The sequence below is a fragment of the Notothenia rossii genome (genome assembly GCF_949606895.1).
Source record: "Notothenia rossii genome assembly, chromosome: 1".
NCBI lineage: Eukaryota > Metazoa > Chordata > Actinopteri > Perciformes > Nototheniidae > Notothenia > Notothenia rossii.
Genome location: NC_136912.1, coordinates 77,439,199 through 77,456,496, shown reverse-complemented (window position 1 = coordinate 77,456,496; position 17,298 = coordinate 77,439,199). Strand labels below are relative to the sequence as shown.

General features: G+C 37.7%; 1 protein-coding gene across 2 annotated transcripts in view; it reads right to left on the bottom strand.

The window, feature by feature from the left end:
* Positions 1-2,638: 2,638 nt before the first annotated feature.
* Positions 2,639-17,298, bottom strand: part of swt1 (SWT1 RNA endoribonuclease homolog) — a 34,111-nt gene continuing 19,451 nt past the window's right edge. Inside the window, exons 15-17 of one of the 2 annotated variants that reach the window (XM_079667446.1) lie at positions 13,270-13,336; positions 13,060-13,127; positions 2,639-4,076 (exon numbers count right to left, since the gene is read on the bottom strand). In XM_079667446.1, the coding sequence (XP_079523572.1) occupies positions 3,968-4,076; positions 13,060-13,127; positions 13,270-13,336 (244 nt within the window). In that variant the 3' untranslated portion in view covers positions 2,639-3,967. Of the gene's footprint in view, positions 4,077-13,059; positions 13,128-13,269; positions 13,337-17,298 lie in introns of those variants that run through there. The other variant, XR_013805786.1, reaches the window with a different exon arrangement.

Sequence of the window (17,298 nt, the reverse complement as noted above, 5' to 3'; positions counted from 1 at the left end):
ATTGGGTTTTTTTGGACAGTAAATACTGACGCAGGAAACTAAATTAAAGGTCACAGTCCAACTTTACTGAACAGTATGTTAAAATACAGTGTGTCTGCATAGCGTCCAACTCTGCTTTGAGATAACGAGACAGGAAGCTCAATGACTTCATCATTGGCACCTGTAACTTTTTCTCTCCCCTGTGTGTGTGTGTGTGTGTGTGTGTGTCTCTCACAGCAGCAGCAGGTGTAATCTCAGACTGTCACCTGCGACCTGATCCACTTAGTCATTACACACACATGCACTCACACTCAGGCCGTTTCTCAACCGCGAGTAAAACTGCTGCAGAGCAACTATTTCAAGTATATTACGTCATCGAGTGGCGCCGAAGGACTGTTTAAATGCATGTAAATCAAATCATAGACATTTATATATTTTTATTAATTTATATATATCTATGAATCAAATGCCCAGCATTCTGCACCACTCTATGACGTAGTATACTTGAAATTGTTTTTGTTTTTTTATGTTTTATTGAACATTTTTAAAACATACAAAAGCTCGGTGAGGATATCATCAACTTATCAACATAAGTGCAAGACATTCATTCACAATAAGAAAAAAAACAACATAAATAATACATCCAATAAGAGCCTGGGGGAGAGAAAAAAGCATAAAGGCACAAAAACATTTAAGAGGCATTAAGCTTATAATAATTATATTTACCAAATCAGATATGGGAGAGTCCAAATTATCAATATAATATAAAATGTGATATATTTTGAAGGCCGGAATATTTGTTAATTTAAGTAACAACCAATCTCTCACATTCGAACAAAACAATTCAGAAAAAGGGCATGAGAAAAATAAATGTTCTAACGATTCATCAGATAAATTACAAAAGGAACATTGTTCCACTTCAAATTTAAATCTTGAATTTAAAAAAGTAGAAACCGGGTAGATTTTATGAACAATTTTAAAATGAGTTTCTTTTGCTTTAGGAGAAATAGGCCATTTTATAAAATAAGATAGAGCTTTTTCGAATACAGATAAAGTGTCTAAATCGGTCCCTTGTGGAAATAAGCCTCTGTTGAAATTGTGAAAAATGTGGGATTTCAGAGAAGCATTAATAGATTAAGAGTATCGCCAATAAATTCTAAATTAGGTAAAACTGATACAGCATTTGAGTACAGTAAAGTATTATCAATCATTTCAATAAGTGGTACAGGAATTGCTTTTCAGATTTTGTTATAATCTTTAGCAGCTAACCATTGCAATCTAGTAAATCATTAACAAACAAAATACCCCTCGCATGCCAATCACTCCTAAACAAGGATTTTCTGTTTATAATAATCACTCTATTGTTCCATAAAGTAGATCCATGAGGAGAAAAATTGTGGGTAAATATCATTTTCCAATAATGAACTATCTGCTTATGAAAATTTGACAATTTGGTCGGAATCTTATTAACCTCAAAATCACATTTTAAAAGAAAATCAAACCCTCCTAGATGTTTAAATATGGCCTTTGGAATATGGAACCACATGGATTCTGGCTGGGACAAAAAAAGCTTTTAACCATTTTATTTTAATTGATCCAATCATCGATTCAAAGTCTAAAGCTTTAATTCCGCCTTTAGCATATTCTTTAACAAGCTGTGACTTTTTAATGTAGTGAGTTTTATTTCTCCACAAGAATTGGAAAATAATTGAGTTTTTTTTTTTAATATTAGCCGAAGAGACAAAACATGAGTGGCATGGATAAATAAGTTTAGATATACCTTCTGCTTTAGTAAGAAGAACTCTGCCAAAAATAGTAAGATCTCTATTTAACCAACGACTGAGAGATTTCCTCATATCTGTGATACGGTTACAAATATTAAGATCTTCTCTCCTGATATAATTTTTAGATAATGTTATTCCTAAATATTTCACTTCAGGTACCACTCTAATAGAGTCAATAATGGAATCATCACATGAATGGATAGGGAGTAATTCACATTTTGAAAGATTAACAGATAACCCTGATGCTTTTGAAATTGTGTTAAGAGTTTCCTTTACCATGGATTTATTCTTTAGGAAAATGGATGTGTCATCCGCAAATTGACTAATTTTAAATTATTTGTCAAAGAGGGTAATGCCTAATATTTTGTGATTCTTTATAATAAGCGTTGTTAATACTTGGGTGGTCAGAATAAATAATTTTGGGGAAACAGGGCAACCCTGTCGAATACCACATAAAACCTTAAACCTAGCGCTCATTCCAGGGTTCAAAGATACAGAACTATAGATGTCCGAATACAGCATCCTAATTATGTTTCAGAAATGTTCACCAAAACCCAGAAATGTCAGAGTTTCCATTAAAAAGGAATGTTCAACATTATCAAAAGCCTTATAAAAATCCAGAAATAGTACGAGACCTTCAGTATGAATAAACTCCTGGTAATCGAGCATATCCAATATCAGTCTGGTATGGTTATGAATACTTCTGGCCTTTATAAAGGCTGATTGAAATTCATTTACTAGTTGATTCAGACCTGAGTTTAACCTGTTAGCATGTGTACTCGCGATTGAGAAACGGCCTCAGATGAGCCTCTACTCACTGAGGACTGCAGGAAGCACCACTATTGATTGATGAAAGCAATACATTTGAGAAAAAAGACAATGCCAACACATTTATTTCTTGTAAACATCCTTTACATAAAATATATTTTCTGTTCTCAAATTATTTACATTTCTACTTAAAAATCAACCAAAAACCTTCGGAAGCTGAACACTCATTGTTTTTCAAAGTAGACTCATCTTAAATGAATACCTCTCTGATAGCTTCAGTAGAAAAATATAAAATAAATAAATTGCCTTTGTTTCGGCTTTTTACTAGATCATTGCTTGGCCTTAAAGAGTCATGATTTGAGGAAAAAGCTCAGGCAGTAAGTAAGCAACTTAAGGTTATATAACGATATAGTTTGATACCTTTGTTTTATCTCTAAGCTACTGTATAATTTGCAGTTGGTTGAATTAAGACTAAAGCATGGTTTGTGACCATTTCTTCAGTGAAACAGGAGGACACTGAATTTTACAATCTACTTTGTGTGCGTATAAAACAATCAAGATGTTAAGTGTTGAGAACTGGTGGGCTGAATGTGTTTCCTTTGAACAGAGCTAGGAGAGATGCTTCTCCCTGCCTCCAGTCTTTATGCTAAGCTAAGCTTATCTAGGCCTAGCTTAATATTGAATGAGGTTTGCATCTCCTCATATTTACCTTAATGTCATACTATTACTTTAAGACCAGTGAACTAAAGCTTTTGTTGACGTTTAAGAATCATAATTAATCTGAAACAACTGAAAATTATGTCTTTGTTTAAAAAAAGTTAAAATATATTCAAATGAACTACAGTGAAATATATCAAATACGTTTTCACCGTGGCCGTGGGGTAAACCTAGAACTTCAGATATGTGCATCATCATACCTTCATATGATGCAACAATACCCAGCTCTATGTTTGTGAACTATTTAACAAACTCCAATCAAATGTTTGTATACAATAATGCCAGGGCTGTGATTGGTTACAAACTGATCACTTCTAACAATAAAAGCAAGATGAAATCATGAGACAGAATTGCTCAACTGTCATTTGGCAGGTAATATGAAAACGATATGTAAAGTAGCTGAAGGAATCTCGGAGAACATTCAAAGCAACACTTGATATAGTTGACCTCTGAAAACGGTCAGAAAAATACTCTCTTTAACAAAAGGTGTCACCTTAAGAAATAAGGAGAAAATCCAGACATCCATCCCTTTGTGTGAAGCAGAATATCATAAGAAACATTTTATACATTTTAACGGAAAATCAAAAAAGGTAAACGGCTTCAGTCTCCAGAGTATGAGCAGACACCTCTGCACTTGACAGTTTTCACTTCAAGTAAAGGATATCAGTTTATTTAGTGCATCTGATTGGCTGACGTGCAGAATCTCTAATTCTGAATCATCAGGCCTGAGGTGTGTTGAAGTTGATGTGTTGACAGGTGACCCCAACACAGCGATCCAGGACCTCTTTGACCCCCAATAACTGGTTCCCTCCGATACTGAGCTTCTCCCTGGAAACACAGACACATAAGATACATAAGATACATAAGATACAAACACAGGAGAGTGTGCTTGACCAATGGACAGCCTTTGACCAATGGAGCTCATCTTGTTACGATTAACATGTGAACAAAAGTATTTTGGCCAAAATTAGGAGTCTGTATTTGTGTCTTTTGCTGTGATTTGAATGCGTTGGGAAAGCTGATGTCCCATGCTTTCATGCACCCCAATCTACAATCTATCCAACCCTAACCCTGAATGTAACCCTAAGCAATATTTCAATAATCACCTCTCTTCTCCATAGTTTTCCTCTTCACTGTACATCTTACATTTATGTATTCAGTCTAATATTTAATATTCCATCTGTGTCATACTTATATAAATATAATACCTTTCTATATATCTTGTTATTGTTAATTTGTAAATTCAACATGTATATTTTCTACTTTCTTGCCTTTTAATTTTAATTATTTATTTTATGCTGCTGCAACAAACATTTCCCAAATTGGGATCAATAAAGTTCTATCTTATCTCATATTTTAATCCAAAAACTGTTAATGTTTCTTACTTAGTCATACATGTTTATTACCACCAATCCTCTCTGTTTGGGATTTGTTCATTGTTGTCATGAAAAATGCGTTTTTGATTACTTCTAACTCCTGACTTGTATGCGTTTGCTCCTCTATTTGGTGTCTTAGAAAAAGACAAAGAATTTCCCTTGGTACTATCTGGATGAAACTGGTACACTTTGTATTTGCTGACCATGTTGTATTTGCTGACCATGTTGGGCACAGAATGTCCAGAAACAAACAGAAGAGCTTCTGTGTCGGCTGCAGCTTCCACACATTCTGCAGCTCAATGACAGCTATTGACACACTTTTTCCAGTGAATTACATTTTTCTACTAACGACAACATATATATAACAATATAGTTACAAATGCACAATCTTAACACAACAACAAGTCTTCATCGTGAGCACAAACACAAATTCGCTACGAGAGCCTTGGCAACGGCTGCCTAGCAGCGAAGACACTGGGGGAGCTTGTTGCTTGTTTGTTTTCTCCTCTGCTTTGTTTCCATTGGACCATTATGTAACTACAGAGTGGAGAGAAGAGGAAAGAAAGAGCAGTATTTGCCAGCTGTTTACGCCCCCTGTTTTCTCCCTACATCCATCCAGTTCTCCTTCTTCATCCCATGGCGCAGCTGTGTGTTTTCATAACCTGCGGATAGTGCAGGTTGTGTAAGCCACTCTTCACTCTTGCCGGGATTCGGACACTGTCACTGAATAATCTGATTTTACATTCCAGCATGCTCCACGGAAATGATTACTGTGTGAACTGTTTCCGTTCGATGTGTTTACTTTGCTTCAGCTACGGATTCAGTGACAAAGAGCATTGAGCTTTTTGGAGGGAGCATCTCTCAACGCAGTCACACAAAAGTCAGTGACGCACACAAACTGGTCGCAGAGTCACTGACCCAGATCATTAATGTATACACAAAGAGCTGCGCTACTACTGTGTGTTTCACAACAGCCTTTACTGTATGTGTTTCAAAGGTTATTCATTGATATCCCCTGGAGCATATGCATTAGGTCATGTAACTGATTCCTGTTCACCCTCAGCCAATCACGTCATGCTGCTATGGACACATGGATCATCTCCATGGGAGCAAATCTTGCTATCCACAATCCACGTTAAATTACATTTATCCAAAGTGACTCACAATAGGTGCAATCAACAATGAGAGGGTTGATTCAGAACATCAAGAATCCTGCAAGTACATTATTACCATTTTAAGTAATACTATATATTTAAACTTTTTTTTATTTGAAAGATCAGGGCGCAGTTGAAGCAGGTGTGATTAAACGTTCTACGACAAAAGAGGTGTAGCCTTTCTGCTGTCCTGATACTAACAGGGAGCTATTGTTCAAAATCGAAAAAAACAAAACAACAACACAGATACAGAATATGTATAATGTATATAAATCTGAAAATATATGCTGTAATTTTAGTATTTTTTGTCACACTCTTTTTCTTCATACTGGTAATATTGTCTTTATATCTTTCACTGTGCACCAACTGTGCTGTGAAGGCTCTCAGTTTAAAATATTTGTTCACACTTTAATAATCGGGTATACATAAAGCCAAACCTGTTTTTTTTTATTCATTTGACTTGCCATTGAAAGCAAAACGTTGACCTTTCGAGAGTGACTCAGTCCTACAGAAAGCCTTATGTAGGAATGCCAGTTAATGGTAGCAAGGTGGCCCTGGGTTTGCTTATAAAACGGCAGAACAACAAAGACTGGGGAAGGCCTTGGTGTAGCATTAGTATAACAGAAAAGTTGAATAGTTCAGCAACATAATAGAGAATATCCTCCATCAAAGTGAACTATACATCTGCCTCTCTATCCCTTTTTAGAATGTTATTGTTGGACATTCAACTAAAAGAGTGAATGCTGTTTTATGAAACACAAAGCAGTTTCTCCTAAGTGTAGCTTTTAAATAAAAATAACAGATATTTTTGTATTAATGTAGGTCCTCAGTCTTTCTTCAAATCAAATATGTTTTGTTCTCTCTAGGTGCTTAGTCTCTTTTCCATCTTTTTCACAGAGTAACATATAATTAAAGGCCTGAAGTGAGCTATTGCTTTTATAAAACGGTTACCAAGTGTGGCAATATGAAAGAAAATACACACTCTAATTTTTATTAGTAAATAATTATGTTCAAAATAAAATAGTCCCTCCGTTGCCTTCTGATTAGACAGAGAGCGTTGATGGATTACTTGGCTATTTATTTATATTCATTTGTATGTTGCTGTTTATTGTGCAGCCACTGAAAAACTGTCCAGCATCAGTAGCATGGCTTACGTGGTCACTTGTATAGGTTGAGGTTGTTCTAGGCTGTTGCTTGGCGTGGCGAGAATATTGCTCCACTTTCTCCGGTCCCCGAGATTGGGCTTCCAGTAGCTCTGGAGAGAGCTTTCGCACCTGTGGCCACTAACGATCATAATTTCTCTGCTTTGTTTCAAGACCCGCATCAGAAAGCTTTTGAATTGTGCTACTTTTCCAGTTGGTCTACCTGCTCTTCACGTAACTCTGCATGTCGTCGTTTAGGTGCTTTTTTTTCTGGAGATAGGCACTGCTAAATCCACTCCTCCATAGTAAGACCCCCCCGGAGGTCAAAGTTAACCTTAAATGTTTGTTAGTTAGCAGTAGCGTGGCGTGGGGAAAAAATTAGGGGAAGCCAATAATACGTCCTTTCTTTTTGGGGGGGGGGGGGGGGGGGGTGTTCAATGTAATAACGTAACCAGATGAGTGATTACAGCGCCCGTTATCATTTTACACACATTTGTATCATACAGATGCAGGACTTACACACGCCTGTTATCTGACCGACAGGTCCGCACGCACTCTCCAGCCGAAACTCTAATAAGCATTCATTCACAAACTAAATCAGGAGACCTTTAACGTTTTACGTCCGGTTCGCTCCTTTGTTCCTCGCTGTACACAGCTCCAGTTTGGGCATTGGGCATTGTCATCAGATTGTATTTGCTGTTGCTGCTGCAGCGGAAGTTTAGTACAATTATTTTTGATTAAATATTCCAAATCTCCACCCCCCATAATTGCACTTGCTTCAGTTGCTTGCTACTTTCTAACGGCGGTTAGAGTGGTGCAGTGACGCTATCTATCTTCTATCGATTAGATTTATGATTCGAAAATTATAAAAGTAGGGTAGACATGTGGATATTATCCGAATGAACAAAACGTGCATTTACCTAACAGGTTCGTTTTCCACTGACCTTTTTTCGAGCTATTTTCCAAAATCCTATGGAGAAATCCCATTGCTATTTTGTCTAGGGAAACCGTGCGCAGCTTACTTCCGCTTTTTGGGACGCGTCACTGCACCACTAAGTTGATGCGATTTGATTGGATTGTGAGGCAAGGGAAACCAGCCGCCTCTGGCTTCCCTTGGCATGGCCCTGACCAATCACAGGTTGGCAGGGGCATGACGTGAGCCTCATCTGATTGGTCAATCCCTCCATTTTTTTTCACCAAGGGAAGCAAATTTCGGCTGGCCTCCTCTCGCAACAGAGAGTGCAATCTACTGTTTCACCATAACATCTAGAGGGGCGCTGTTTCACTCTTTGTAAAATACTCAATGAGAATGGGGGAGAGACGGGCCGGCAGCAACACACAACAAAAAAATTCCGAAACTAAACGAAGTGTTTTTATTTATTTATTAAAATGATAACTACAATCCGAAAAAACAGGGGAAGCCTGGCTTTCCTTGGCCTCCAGGAGAAAACGCCACTGTTAGTTAGTTAGTTTCGTAACGGACGTAATGTAACAGTTGTAAAGGTTGTAGCTTTTTCTCAGACGCGGAGGAATACATGACTTGTGAAAAGTAACTACAATTCTACTTGGATATACGCTCATTATATCGCCGCTAAGAACCAATCAGATTGCTTGATTTGACTTGTCCGTTTTATAACTAATATTTTGTCACAAGATAATGATCATAACGGATAAGGTAAAGGTAGTGAAGGCAGTGATTTGACTGATGGTAACACGCAAACTGGCCTTCAAACAAATGCAACGTAAACCATTATAAAAGTGGCCCTGATGACACATCCACGTGTGAAAAGAACCCATGTGTAACAAAGCAGCATCACAGAAACACCACCAACAGGTAAAAGGAGATTTAAGCTACATACAGGGCCGGCCCTGGCCAATTTGCTGCCCTAGGCAAGATTTTAGCTGGCTGATTTATTTTTAAATGAACACAAATTCAAAATTAAAACCTATAATTGCACACTAAAACCATTATTTAAAAAAAAGAACTATTTCACATAAACCTCTGTTTTTTTACTGGGGTAGGGGCAGTTCAACTTGATTTGGGGGGGGGGTGTTCCATAGTTTATGGGCGCTGTACGCAATATAAGCGTAGTTCTGTTAGTATAAGACAATAAGATGTACTTTGTTGATCCAAAATTAGGAAATTGTGTTGTTATAAAAAAAAGAAATCTAATTTTTTTTTCTTTTTTTTCTACCCAATTTTCGGCGCCCCCGATGGGTTGATGCACCCTTAGCATTCGCCTATACTGCCTACAGGGCTATTCAACTAAACATTCAGTTGGGCCAGATTTTATAACTACAAACTTCAGCTGGGCCAGACATTCAGCAGCCTGTAAAAAGCGGGTAGTGACACATTTTAAACCAACACATATTACTGCGATGAAAAACATGCAATTTTTATTCATTGTTCATCTAACAAAAGGTAGGTCAAAAAGTGCATAAAAACTCAACAAATTAGCATTAATTTAACAGAATCTGAAAAAAGTGCACAGTTGTAGCATTACATTTGTTTGCTTTAGAAGTCAAATATTCAGGTTATGTATTTTGAACCAGGCACATCCCAAAGTGCATTTACTGAATACAATAATAGCAGTCTTAATAAATGTCCTCACATACAAAAAAAACAGCTAAAGAGCTCCAATGCAACACAAAGAGGTAGTACTGTAGCAATACTATTTTTTCACTTTTCAAGTAATAGCAAAAAAATCATACGTTTTGGTCACATTTGACCCAGACACATTACAAAGTGCATTTAAATGAATACAGAAAGAACTGTCAAACCCTTCACTGCACAAACCCATAACAAGGGATATGGGTAACTATATGAATGAATACTACACGTCTACTATAGTAAACTACTCTAGGTGCTTACTATCACCTCATTTGTGATTTGTCATCGCTGACTTTCTCAATGGGAAAAGGGACATTTTTTGTTTTGAACAAGAGCAGTGATTTTTGGCTCATAGGATGTCAATGCAATCCTAAGACATTGGTGAAGAGTGCTGTCAGTCAGGGACCAGCTACTTTTGATTGAGTTCATGTGTGAAAAGCTTGATTCACATGTGTATGTTGATCCAAACATACTGAGCACACAGATCGCTACTTTCTGAACGTTAGGGAACTGCTGTTTTTTGACATCACTCCAAAACTTTGCTTGCCCGTTAGTGCGCTGCATGTCAATAAGTTCCAGTGTATATTTCCCCTTGTCGATGCAGGGGACCACTTCCTTTGCTCGGGTTGATACGTCCCCCTCTATTGCAACAGTGAAGGGGTCTCTGGCAAAGCCCATCATCACCTCTGTGGGCAGAGCAAGTCTATCCAATCGACCGGCAAAGTTCTCTTTCAACCTCGCAATGAAATCTGTCATCACATCCGTGATTTGTGTCGGAGATGTGATGTGTTTGGGGAGCGTCGGAAAATGCAGCATCCGACCCGTGCTCAAGTCGGTCGCGAAAAGGTCCAGCTTGACTTGGATCTGCTCCACAAGATCAATGACCGTTTTGTCTCTGTTTACGCTTCAGAGTTGAGAAAGATATGTTTTAGAGTTGCTATCATAGGACCACCGTTACTAGCACCACTAGATGCACTTTCAAAAAACGTGCTACGTTGTGGTTTGGTGGTTTCTCTGAAACGCGGAGTGTTGCGTTCAAGGTCTGTACTAGTGTAGGAATTTGGCTACGGGAGGCTGGGCCACTCGGGAGTTGGTTCTGGGCCGCATCTGGCCCGCGGGCCGCCAGTTGAATAGGCCTGGCCTACGCCAAGAGCTGGCCCTGGCTACATATAATAAAACATGTACTGGACCTTAGGTATCTAGCAGAAGGCTGAATTTGTTTTGTTTTGTTACATTCCCATCTGCTCTAAAAAATCTGTAATATTGAGATGGCACTTGGAAAAGGGCGTATGTAAACACACAAGTTCATGCATGTCTGGCTCAACTGTGTTGCAAATAAATATGTCTATTGCTCAAGAATTGCAAGGAACATGCACATAAATATAAGTATCCATTCCCAGTTCATTTTCAGTCAGACTTTCATCAAGAATGTGAGAAGCGTCTATGTTCTTTAACAATTACTGAACGGGTGGTGTTTCTATGCTAGTTGTTTTTTTAAGTATCTATCGTGCTTACTTTTTGATTCTTTTTTTAAAGCCAACAGAGGAAACACAGAAGATTTCTTTTTAATCAGACATTATTATTACATTATTGCGTGCGTTTGAGGCCCACTTGTTCTGAGAGTTGCCTTCAGTCAGCGTGCTCCTGGCCTCCCTCAGGCTTTATATAACGGATGACATCAAACCACCGCACTGAGCATCAAAATCAAATATTTAACACCCCCGATAATGCGTTCACTAAGTAAAGGTCGACATCACTTCACAGTGAGTGTACCAAATAAAATATTTACAATCACAACACATCCAGCTTAACTGTATCTGTCAGCGGTGGCCTGTTGTTACAAAAGCTGTATGACGTGACCGGAGAGCACCTGCAAAGCTCTTCCACCATGTGACACAGCAGATGTTGTCTTTAATACTGAATACACCTTCAATTTTATCATGGTTTCACACCACTATTCTACGCCAGAAAGTTAACCTTTAAATGTAGTCAAATATACTTTTAGTTATCCTATGATCATTGTTTGTTATGTTAATTCCATAAGCATTATCAAGACAACAACCAAGTGCTAATTCAGAGTTATCTCTTTCAAGTGACCCATAGTTATGTATGTTAAGTATTTATAGTATTGGGGTTGTGAAATCATGAGGAACAGCTTCTGACAGTGAGTAGGCGGCATTAAGAGTTGACACATAATGGCCGGAAACAGATAATCTGTTGATAACATGGAACTGGTCCCTGTTTCCATGGAAGCAGCTGAGTTCATATAAGCATTAACAATTCAGATGCATGTCATGAGGGACCTGGAGTGACGTGATATACTGATTAATGTACACGGGCATTATGTTACTAAATTTTTATGTAGCTTCTTAACACAATATTCTTATGTATTTAGAGTTGAAACTAACTTTTCTATTATTAATTAATCTGTCCATTTGTTTTGAATAATTGCTTGTTTGTTAGGACTATAAAGTCTCAAAAAATGTGTGTCATTTAACCGAGATATTAACATTTCGAGTCAAATACAATGACATCATAACTATTAAGAGATTATTAAAATATTATTATTAAATGTAATATGAAACATCGACTGCAGCTGAAGCAAAGTATGCATGCATGTTAAATCATGTCATATTACGAGCAACAAGCAGAAAAAAGCTGCCATGAATAAGCAGGATAAGTAGGTTGTCTGTGTATTTGTATGGTTATATATTTGTTCTATTTAGACAGCTCTAATAATAATCTTAGAGAAAGCGTTAAAGTAAAGTCTCTGTGACAGGAGCGAGTAAAAGAAAGAGCAGAGGTCAGTCTGGAGTCCTAAATTCCGGGAGTGCTTCTTTATCTCAAGCTGCATACAGATACCTCACTCCAAAACTTATAAATTATTACATAAACATAATAAAATGTAGGCCACAGATGATACATAACAAACTCCAGCTGTGATCCTGCATATGCTCGGTATAATATATATATATTATATCAATACTTAATGAGAGTTTTATGAGAGTCCATTCAGGAGCAGTCCAAATACTGTTTTATCTCCACAGTTTACATGAAGTCTAATGGTTACTTAACATTTCATTCTAGTTTACACTGTCCCTTGAAAAGGAAATGTGAATTCAGGATTATATTCTAAAAACTAATACAAATAATTTGTGATCTAGGCAACTACACCAGTCCCATTACACTGTTCAACTACACAAGTACACATATCTTTGTTTATAACCAGTGTCACAATTGTTTTGAATTGTTAACATGGCAACTGTTTTTGTGAGAGCTCTGCTGGGGATATCTATGAGACACACCGACATGCTTCAACAAAGACATACTCAGAGATTGTTTGATTATGCAATTAAAGAAAGTTGTTGCTACATTATTCGCACATGTCACATCACGGCGGTATAGCATCTTCTTCATTAGTTTAATATGCTTATCATCCAAAACATATGTGGTATCTGTGAAAGATTTGAAAGACCTTATGTATCAGAAAAAATAACAATAATAAGTGAGAATGCGTGTGTGCGCTACCTGTTGTCTTGTTGTACGAGACAGTCCAAGAAGTCTTTGGCTGTCAATCTGGAGTCCAAGTTAACAATCTGAAACACAATGCATGTAGGCAGATCTAAATATGAACAGTTCAACATGACAAAGAGCATTGCTGCTGCAGAGAAAGGTCAAATGAGTTTAATTAATGGCACCGATCTGATTACATGCCAATAACTGTGAAATGTCACCAACCTTATTAGAGTGAAGGATGCTGAGCAGCGTCTGGACTTCCTCTAACCGCGGGGCTGATGACAGGACACTGGAGAAAAACAGAAACACACACTTTAAAGAGGACCTTTCTTCCATGTCTGAAAAAAACATCTTTATTCATAACATTGGTGCAGCAGTTTATCAGAAATTCTGATTCAGTTAATCTGAACTAATCAAACCATTTGTTTTTTAAATGCCTTTAAAGATATCATGTGTTTTTTTTAAATGTCTTCTGCCCTGCTACCCTTTTTCCAGATTTAACAATTTCTTAAGAAAGTGTTTAAGTCAAGACGGTCATAAAGCATTTATACATGATGCTCTTTTTACATTTACATATCATATTTTGGCACACATATAGTCTGAACACATTGAGAGCAGGTAACAAAATAAATACACAGCACTTTCCTCATCCATCCTTCACCATAGCAACTCATCGAAATGCTCACACACAAACACACACCACTTCGCTAATATATTAAAAAAGTAATAGAGAAAAAGAGACCAAGTAATGGCAGTAAATGAAGGGATATGAAGACTAGAGAATGATCCTTTGAGCAGAGACATACATTATATATACAGTATCTGGTGTCAACAGAATGAGAGAAATGAGTGAGACGGAGACAACCAGAGATTGCCAGTTAAAAATGAGTCACAGCTCTGCTCAAACACGTGGAAATGAGTCCGGCTGTCTCCTAGGCAACTGTACTTGAGAAGCCCAACACATATACACACACATTCACACACATGCATGTGCAGATAAAGACCCAATGAGCGTTTTACTTGAAAGCTTATTCTAAAACATTCCGTTATTTCAAGACATTACTGCTATGTTTAATGAGTGTGTATTGGGTAGGCGTAATGTTTTTGTGTTTTATATTCATTATTCATGCTCTAATGTAACCAACAACACCGAAATTAATATATATTTTCCCGCAGAAGAACATGTGAATCAAATTGACCTGTGTAGTATTTATTCATATATGAATAACCATATCTGCTTCACATCGACCCAGTCCATTTACAAATACATAAACAACTTTCAGGTTGAACTACAGTATTTGACCCCAAACAACAATTCTTAAAAGCAAACCCACAATTTGAGAGAAAAGCAAAATCTGAAAACAAATCTGCTTTTAAACAAAGCTGTGGTAAAATGTGTTAAAGGTTTATTTGGGCAGAGTGAACAGCACCTCCATCAGGTCATGCTTGTGCTTTTAGGGTCTCAGTGTCAGTATGACAGGGTCTGCACAATTAAAGCTACATGTGTAAAGTATTATCAGTACAACCAGTGTTTTGAGGATACTGCTCCTCTTTGGACTCATTAAATAACATTTCACCAATAAAATAACAATAATATATCAATACCCTCTCCATGTTGAACAAACCATGCCTCCATATTGAACGACTAATCAAAAAAATGTACACAAATGATTGATGAATTGTGTAAATAAAAAACAGCAAAGCGATATCAAAACGTTTCTTTACAGACTCTCACACTCCTAGTGCAGCAAAATCCAAAAGGAGATTTTAAATGCTGCATGCTCTTGTATTTATTAAGAATACTTTCTATGTTTTGATTATTCGTTTACTGTGAAGTCAAGAGAACATGTCAATTGACATACAAATTGCAATTTTGCGGGTCAAGTACCGGTATTACTTTCAATTTACAAAAGACCTTCTTAAGAAGCTACAGCTGTGACATCGTCTACAGGAAATGATAGATAAACATCTTTTGACACCTGGCCTAACACATACAGTGGGGCAAAAAAGTATTTAGTCAGCCACCAATTGTGCAAGTTCTCCCACTTAAAAAGATGAGAGGCCTGTAATCTTCATCCTAGGTATACCTCAACTATGAGAGACAAAAGGAGAAAAACAAAAATCCAGAAAATCACATTGTCTGATTTTTAAAGAATTTATTTGCAAATTATAGTGGAAAATAAGTATTTGGTCACCTACAAACAAACAAGATTTCTGGCTCTCACAGACCTGTAACTTCTTCTTTAAGAGCCTCCTCTGTCCTCTACTTGTTAACTGTATTAATGGCACCTGTTTGAACTCGTTATCAGTATCAAAGACACCTGTTCACAACCTCAAACAGTCACACTCCAAACTCCACTATGGCCAAGACCAAAGAGCTGTCAAAGGACACCAGAAACAAAATTGTAGATCTGCACCAGGCTGGGAAGACTGAATCTGCAATAGGTAAGCAGCTTGTTTTGAAGAAATCAACTGTGGGAGCAATTATTAGAAAATAGAAGACATACAAGACCACTGATAATCTCCCTCGATCTGGGGCTCCACGCAAGAACTCACCCCGTGGGGTCAAAATGATCACAAGAACGGTGAGCAAAAACCCCAGAACCACACGGGGGGACCTAGTCAATGACCTGCAGAGAGCTGGGACCAAAGTAACAAAGGCTACCATCAGTACACATTACGCCACCAGGGAATAAAATCTTGCAGTGCCAGACGTGTCCCCCTGCTTAAGCCAGTATATGTCCAGGCCCGTCTGAAGTTTGCTAGAGAGCATTTAGATTATCCAGAAGAGGATTGGGAGAATGTCATATGGTCAGATGAGACCAAAATATAACTTTTTGGTAAAAACTCAACTAGACGTGTTTGGAGGAGAAAGAATGCTGAGTTGCATCCAAAGAACACCATACCTACTGTGAAACATGGGGGTGGAAACATCATGCTTTGGGGCTGTTTTTCTGCAAAGGGACCAGGACGACTGATCCGTGTAAAGGAAAGAATGAATGGGGCCATGTATCGTGAGATTTTGAGTGACAACCTCCTTCCATCAGCAAGGGCATTGAAGATGAAACGTGGCTGGGTTCTTTTAGCATGACAATGATCCCAAACACACCGCCCGGGCAACGAAGGAGTGGCTTTGTAAGAAGCATTTCAAGGTCCTGGAGTGGCCTAGCCAGTCTCCAGATCTCAACCCCATAGAAAATCTTTGGAGGGAGTTGAAAGTCCGTGTTGCCCAGCGACAGCCCCAAAACATCACTGCTCTAGAGGAGATCTGCATGGAGGAATGGGCCAAAATACCAGCAACAGTGTGAAAACCTTGTGAAGACTTACAGAAAACGATTGACCTCTGTCATTGCCAACAAAGGGTATATAACAAAGTATTGAGATGAACTTTTGTTATTGACCAAATACTTATTTTCCACCATAATTTGCAAATAAATTCTTTAAAAATCAGACAATGTAATTTTCTGGATTTTTCTTTCTCATTTTGTCTCTCATAGTTAAGGTATACCTACAGTAGGAGGAAATTACAGGCCTCTCTCATCTTTTTAAGTGGGAGAACTTGCACAATTGGTGGCTGACTACCGGTAAATACTTTTTTGCCCCACTGTATACTAAGTAGCCTACCTGCCATAAATTCAAAACATAGTGTATCAATTCCAGGTATGAGACAACATCTGATAATGAAGTACCACTACTGTTTTCATATACTGCCTATCACAATAACCAGTGGATCTTCAGAGGCCTGGAGGGTTTAAGTGGTAATAAAGTGCACTTTGGACACATACTTAGGTGTTTAATGGGTTATGATCTGAGAGGGCTGTTTTATAGCTATACTCAGCTGAGAAAACATTGCATCATTTGTATTTCCTTCTCCCATCCCCACATAGATAACAATATCAAATCACACTTGCCTTTTTGTTAACATTTGTATGGCTATTTATAGTTGGTTGTTTAGGTTCTGCAAAATCTTGCTTAAACTAAATATGTGAAACTCCATTGCAGTTTTTCAGTAAGATGGCAACTAATCAAAACAACATTTTATATACTGGTTATTTCAAGGTATACTGTTTTTTCTAGACCTACTGACGTTGAGGTTGAATGAAACAGAGGGAACAACGGGCATGTTGCCCTTTTGATGTGAGGAATGTGTACCCTTACCCTCAAAGAGATCCAAATGTCACGGTGAATCCCAGCAAAGAAATAAATAATATACTGACACCTCACTGGCCTCTGTAATCGTGTGATGTTGGG